This window comes from Schistocerca nitens, chromosome 8 (genome assembly GCF_023898315.1).
Source record: "Schistocerca nitens isolate TAMUIC-IGC-003100 chromosome 8, iqSchNite1.1, whole genome shotgun sequence".
Classification (NCBI taxonomy): domain Eukaryota; kingdom Metazoa; phylum Arthropoda; class Insecta; order Orthoptera; family Acrididae; genus Schistocerca; species Schistocerca nitens.
In genome coordinates, this window is record NC_064621.1 from 369,945,209 (window position 1) to 369,952,907 (window position 7,699).

Here is a 7,699-nt window from a genome sequence, read left to right on the forward strand (position 1 = left end):
AATAGTGGACCATTCGGCTGCTTACAGTATGCTGCGCCAATCACACAGAATAACACTGAGACGAATTGTTTCAAATTGCTACTCTCCCATGAATTTCGCGGATGACAGATTTACTGACAATATTATCCACAGCGACTCATAGAATTCGAAGAAAGTCACATATGTCTGAGCAGCAAGAAATTTCGCCGTGACGCTGCTGATGGCATGATGCAGGAGCGGCCGAAAGCCATCCTTCATTCGGTTGGCAGTGCTACAAAGCTGTCAGAACCGCCTGCAGAACCGCCATCTAAAATCTTAGAAATTAAGTACTGACTAAAACTGACGCTGACATGGATGAAAATCAACTTCAGTTCTCTTTAAAATAAAATACTTATTCACAGCAATGTGAATGATTCCATTTCCTTCCATTTTTTAAATCATCATCTCATCAAATTAATCTATAATGGTGAAGTAAGACTTTGTACACTTAAGTAATAAACCTTTAATGCTGCGTTATGGCGTTTGCTTTGTTTCTGAATTTGGCCAACTATAGACCGCAAAGAACTTGTTTTGGCTTCTCTTCTCCCCTAGGACCTCTTTATTCTTTCACTTCTTCTTCTCTCCTCCTCGGAAATAAACAGACTGGGCCTCTTGTTTGGTGGTTTCTCTCGAAATCATTTCATACTATTAACACTGCTTCTGAACTGTCTTCTACTGTTGACTAACTGTGGCCTAATTCCAACATCCGTTGCGGTCTTCTTCATCCTTCTTCACCTCATCTGTCCACTTAGCTGTGGCCTTTAACGCCACAATGTAGTTGAAAGCGTTTTGGTCAGTCAGCATTCGTCCATCCCTGTAGATGTCCCAGGCTCCGCTTCCTCATAGTGTCCGTGACCTTTTCAGTGTGATCGTAGAGTTCTTCGTTTTTCCTCTTCCTCCAAGTCCCATCAGTAGCCTTCTGTGATCCAATATTTTTCTCAGAATCCTCCTTTCCTTTGTTCTCGAGTTCTAGAATCTTCCCTTGTTTATTTCAAATAAGACACTGCGAAGCTTATAATTCTTCAGGTCGTGTTACGGGTTATACCGTCTGATTTCGGCCTTGTAGGATAGCCCACGTTTGATGTACTTGTTCTGTGTTGGGCTGAGGACAGGTCTGATTTGCTGGCCGTCCTTTGTTTGCCTCCTTGTCCAATTTGGTGGTCAACCACGTTAAACATTCTGTTCAAATAGTCTTATCGTTGCCGAATCTGGAGCCTTTAACCCAGTGGACATATTGCAGAACCTCTGATATAGCACCGACATAGAATGCGTTACAAATACCGTTTGTTTCAGTGAGAAATGTCTAGCGGTGTTATGAGGGAGCTGCAAATGTCGGCTTAATACCACATGCCGTAGCCAAATCACTTTGTAAATTCGATGACTCTATTATGAGTTTTCACCGCTAGCGATGTGCACCTGCACTTACGGTCTGTCTACTGTATATCCAATGTCGCGGTATTTGTGTGAAAGACCACTTCATTTGGAAGCAACACCATACCTCAATTTATAAAGCTTGTATAGTTTTTAAGATGGATATCTTTAGCAACTCCTGTGTGTTCCTGCAGAACAATGACCGCTTTTATGCAGGATGACAGTATCATAGTCGTTGTGATAGTTTTTTTTAATACAATCTTAAAATGTCGGTTTTCAGTAGTGTTCCCCGAAAAGAACGTCGTCTTCTCTTCAGGGATTCCCATTGGAGATACCTGCTGAGTGTACTCCGACTGCTGAAAATAAGAAAATGCTCTCGATGGTAAGAAACTATCATGATCAATTTAATTAAACAGCGTATCAATTTTATGCCAATGACGTGCCGCCTGGTGTGTGGAAGCTGTGTCTAGGGTAACACGGATATGATTCGGAAGTGGAAGCGGTAATCAGGCATTTTTTCGTTGCTGCGATATCTTTTTGCGAAATTACAATCGTATGCTTACACAGGGACAGACGACCATCGTAATAAAATCAGATATATTACTGAATTTATCAAGTGATACGTAATATGAATCTGATATTTACAACTTCCTCTGTGCTGTTACCTTAAGAGACTTATGTGGCGAATCATTTGGTTACTTTAAGGGAGTTCGAAAGTGAGGACGCATCACGTGACAGAGGTAGATCTCAGCGCTCCGTCATGAGTCAAAAATGAGTTTAATATTCTAGTCCTGTGATACAGGACGTAGCAGATACAGTAGTAAGCTGATTAGAACAAACTATTTTATTTCATCAGCGAATGCTTAGAGGAAATATGGCCTCTACCACGCTGACACAGGCTCTTCACAACAAGTATCGGTACTTTAGCGATGTGAAAACGCGTGTATGCTCCGACTTCTTCTCTCTTCGAAAAAACTCGTATAAAACGGAGAAATTTACTTTTCGCGTGAGAAATTCGAGTTTTAGGCCAACAACATCAGTGTCTTGGTTCGGGTAATGCGGATTTTTTAAACTGGGGGGAGGTGGGGGGCGTTTGGTGGGGGGGATTGGTTAGAGCTACTGTATACGTACAAGCCGCAGCAGTTTGTTTCGCAATGCACCGCGGTTGGCAGCGTCTGTTTCGCTGTGCACCGCTGTAGTCGGCATAAGTGATCAAAAGGCATTGGCGACAGGAAGTTGCGATTAGCTCAACCTGTGACGGGAGGTTAGGTACACAGAATGCGCCAAGCTGTCTGATCTTGCCCACGGCAGTGAGGGCAGGGGAAGTAACCGGTGTGCTGGGTGAGCGCCGACAGAAGCGGACGTGCTTGTTGCGTGAGAGAAGTTTCAATATGATGGATTTTTTTCGCTGGACGATTATTCCCCCCATGTAAATCGATCGGTTGACTACTTCATGGCAGTCGGTTCGACCTCTGAGCGTGAGGTACGGCGGGCTTGTGGATGGAAAGCTTGTGGATGTCGGGCTTGTGGATGGGGCTTGTGGATGGCAGGCTTGTGGATGTCGGGCTTGTGGATGGCGGGCTTGTTGATGCCAGGCTTGTGGATGGCGGGCTTGTGGATGGCGGGCTTGTGGATGGCGGGCTTGAGGATGGTGGGCTTGTTGATGTCGGGCTTGTGGATGTCGGGCTTGTGGATGGCGGGCTTGTGAATGTTGAGTTTGTCGATATCGGGCTTGTCGATGGCGGGCTTGTGGATGGTGGGATTGTGGATGTTGGGTTTGTGGATGTCGGGCTTGTGGATGGCAGACTTGTGGATGTCGGGCTTGTGGATGGCGGGCATGTGGATGTCGGGCCTGTGGATGTCGGGCTTGTAGATGGCGGGCTTGTGGATGGTGGGCTTGTGGATGTTGGGTTTGTGGATGGCGGGCTTGTGGATGGCGGGCTTGTAGATGGCGGGCTTGTGGATGGCGGGCATGTGAATGTCGGCTGCCGGCATGGCCGGCGCATGTTTCGGTCTCTCTCTCTCTCTCTGCCGGCGCGGACGAGGCTACCCCGCAGTCTGCGGACAACGGGCTTCGTATTCGTTGGTTTGTGTGATCGTTAGGAATTTTTCACCAGATGTGTTTATAAAAAATGTTGTGGAGGACGAACACGTTCGTTTTCTCAAACGTCGGTGCATACACGACCTCGGATGTATTTAGCGCGTCGATTTGCGTTTTAAGCGATATATCTGACTCTACTAAATTGTTAGACAATTATTTGAGAGGGTAGTCTAAATGGATTATTTTACTCTATTTTTTATACCGAAATTGCGTCAGTTCTCCCTTCGCCTCCAGAATTAGCCAACAGCAACACCATATTCTGAGGAGAAACGAAAACCTTCATCTGTTTGGTTGGTTAACATAGGAAGCGAGTCTGCAATTTCCCGATCAAGAGAATGTCACCACTTGATGCTTTGTTTGGGGACCGCGAGACCAAAGGAGGCCGATATTCGGTCGGTGGTCGGTGGCATTTAGTAACGTGATCTATAATTTGGACATTGGTCTGTTTTGACTTTCGTGGCGGCGTCCTGACGACAGACACACACACGCAGGAAACTCCAAACAGTAGCTGTTACATCGCACCTCATTCCATTCTTTGGTGATTACAATTGTTACGCCATATGGAGCGAGGGTGGGGGATGCAGTCATGAGCTCTACCCACGTGGGAGAGCGCGGTCTCCCACGAACTGATGAAATAAAGAATATGTACCTACATATTATTGACTTTCATTTGAATTTCGCATCATGCGATCCTTCCTCTCCAGCATAGAGTGAATCTTTTTGCCACCAATTTTTTCTGAGGGGGGGGGGGGGGCAGGGGGGAGGGGGGAGGAGTGTAGGGGTTTTGGACGTCCTTTTATTTCTAATAAGACGACATCTCCTATCTGCAGCAGTGTAATTGTGTAATTAGGATGAAAGCTATTCCCAACAAATAAAACAGGCATCCAACCCCTGCGAAATGAATGTTGTAAATAAACTGTATATTCTGTGCTACAGACATCAAAAAAGTTTTGCATCACCTCGGTTCCGAGAGTTCCGGAACCCGTAAAGAATATTGGAATAGAGATCAACATAAACATCGAAACTTTCTGTCAGGTTAAAGCTGTGGGCCGGCCCGAGACTCGAACTAGGGACCTTTGCCTTTCGCAAGAAAATGCTATACCATCTGAGCTACCCAAGCAAGACTCACGCCCCGTCCGCAGGGCTTTACTTCTGCCAGTACCTCGTCTCTTACTTTCCAAACTTCACAGAAGCTCTCCTGCGAAACCTTCAGAACTAGCATTCCTGGAAGAAAAGATATTGTGCAGACATGGCTTTGCACAGCCTAGGGGATGTTTCGAGAATGAGATTTTCACTCTGTAGCGATATGTGAGCCGACGAGGTACTGGCGGAAGTAGAGCTGTGAGGACGGGCCAATAGTTGTGTTTTGGTAGCTCAGATGGTACAGCATTCGGTTGTGAAAGGCAAAAGTCTCGGTTTGGCCCACAGTTGTAATCTGCCAGGAGCTTTCATACCACGCACACACCGTGAAAATCTCATTCTGGAAACATAATATCCACCGTTCTTATTGCTCATGAAAACCACATGCATGTTGTACCACCATACAGCGAGACCTTCAGAGGTGGTGGCCAGATTGCTGTACACACCAGTACCTCTAATACCCAATAGTAAATCCTTCTGCATTGATGCATGCCTGCATTCGTCGTGGCATACTATCCACAAGTTCATCAAGGCACTGTTGGGCCAGATTACCCCACACCTCAACGGCGATTCGGCGTAGGCCCCTCAGAGTGGTTGGCTGGTCACGTCGTCCATAAACAGCTCTTTTCAATCCATGCCAGGCATGTTCGATAGCGTTCATGTCTGGATAACATGCTGCCCATTCTAGTCGAGCGATGTCGTTACCCTGAAGGAAGTCAGTCACAAGATGTGCACAATGGGGGCATGAATTGTCGTCCATGAAGACGAATGCCTCGTCAGTATGCTGCCAATATGGTTGCACTATCGATCGGAGGATGGCATTCACGTAGCGTACACCCTTTGTGGCGCCTTCCATGACCACCAATGGCGTACGTCGGACCCACATAATGCCCCCCCCCCCCAAAAAAAAAAAACAGCATGGAACCTCCGCCTTGCTGGCATTCGCTTGACAGTGTGTCTAAGGCGTTCAGCCTGGCTGGGTTGCCTCCAAACTCGTCTCCGGCGATTTTATGGTTGAAGCCATATGCGACACTCATCGGTGAAGAGAATGTGATGCCAATCCTGAGCGGTCCATTCGGCATGTTGTTGGGCCCACCTGTAACGCGCTGCATGGTGTCGTGTTTGCAAAGATGGACCTCGACATGGACGTTGGCAGTGAAGTTGAGCATCATGCAGCCTATTACTCACAGTTTGAGTCATAACATGAGGTCCTGTGGCTGCACGAAAAGCATTATTCAAGATGTTGACACTGCTGTCAGTGTTCCTCGGAGCCATAATCCGTAGGTAGCGGTCATCCACTGCAGTAGTAGCCATTGGGCGGCCTAAGCGAGGTATGTCATCGACAGTTCCTGTCTCTCTCTCTGTGTCCTCCATGTCTGAACAACATCGCTTTAGTTCACTCTGTGACGCCTGGATAGTTCCCTGGTTGAGAGCCCTTTCTGGGACAAAGTAACAATGCGGACACATCGGTACTGACCGTCTACGCATGGTTGACCTACAGACAACGTGAGCCGTGTACCTCTTTCCTGGTGAAATGACTGGAACTGACCAGCTGTCGGACCCCCTCCATCTAATAGCCGCTGCTCATTCATGGTTGTCTACGTCTTTGGGCGGATTTAGTGACATCTCTGAACAATCATGAGGACTTTGTCTGTGATTCAATATCCACAGCCAACGTGTATCTTCAGGAGTTCTGGGGACCGAGTGTTGCAAGACTTTTTTTGATGTGTGTATGTAATTGAATTTTCTGTCGTGAGATCCTTCCTACCCAGCACAGACCGAGTCCCTCCACCCTCACTCCACATGCTGTAATAACTGTAACCACCAAAGAATGGAATGAACTGAAGTATAGTACCAGAGGGGTGGGAGAGGAGGAGGGGGAGGAGGAAGACGAGGCAGAGGGGGAGGTGGAAGACCTGTCAGTCAAAAGAACAGTCGTCACCACGGGGTCATAATCCTCTTAGCAGAACAATACGTTAGGGACGTGTTAAACAAAAAAGAACAATAGGTTTTTCCCTGAATGTATACTTGGTCCTAGTGTAGGCAACCTGCACTAACAAAACGCCCTGATACCTCCTGTACCGTAGTACTCTTGTTATGTATTGTATCTCGAAGCTATGTAGGCAGTGTAACAGTGGTTGTGTGATATATCAATGATGCTATATGCAAAGAAGGATGATGACATTGAGAGTGATCACATACAGTAGGTTGTGTGCTATGTGACGAATCACTTTAGAAATACAGTGCTAGATTGAAGTCGTGAGAAATGTACATAATCCTATTACCAATACCCTGGCTTTTCAGATCTATACTGTTACGCTTTCTGATAGAATATCTGCGTGCGATTTGGAATCAAGTCTTCGATCCAACCACCCACCTTCTTTCGATATAGTGGAGATGTCTTTTAATGATTACGCCCACTGGTGAATCATATTCGTGGCACTGTCATAGCTCGAATCGAATCACCTTTGTCGAACCTATTTGCTGAGGTCCCCCAAACTGCAAAACTACAGCGTGGTTTTACACAGCCTCTCTGCGTCTTGTAACTGTTATTCAGATTCCGACCCGTCCTCCCTGCAGCTTTGTCCGTGTAATCGTTCCGATGTGTCTCGGAACTGAGCGGAAGTCGAAGAGCGCTGTATCTTCCACCCTCTGCATTCCGTGGAGGACCGTCTTTTGACCACTCGGTGGGAATGGGAACATGTTGTCATAGCTCCGTCAACTGTGTACAACGTGTAAGGCCAACGCCAAACGAAGTTTTCTCCTGCAACAGGAGGTAGTAGGAAAGACAGTACGATGAGTTACTCTGGTGTATCTTAAGGGAAATTTACGAAGACTCCACATCATAAAGGAATTGGAAGAAGGACGAGCATTTTGCTACTGGATTACGATACATCTCCAAACTACTTACAGGTAGTGCAGTCTGAAGGAGATGGGCATCTCTCAGGGAGCATTCATGTCTGTCACCCATAAATCTGTCTCTCTCCCTCCTCGCTGTTTCGTGCCAAAAATGTGAGGAATATGTAACCAAACATTAAACTACATACCATGCACTGTAACAGAACTTCG

At 46.6% G+C, this 7,699-nt stretch overlaps 1 protein-coding gene across 1 annotated transcript; it reads right to left on the reverse strand.

The window, feature by feature from the left end:
- Positions 1-2,835: 2,835 nt before the first annotated feature.
- LOC126199577 (uncharacterized) lies at positions 2,836-3,384 on the reverse strand. The gene has a single exon (XM_049936501.1). It carries the CDS (start codon positions 3,382-3,384, stop codon positions 2,836-2,838), a length of 549 nt encoding a protein of 182 aa, XP_049792458.1.
- Between the last annotated feature and the right edge of the window lie 4,315 nt (positions 3,385-7,699).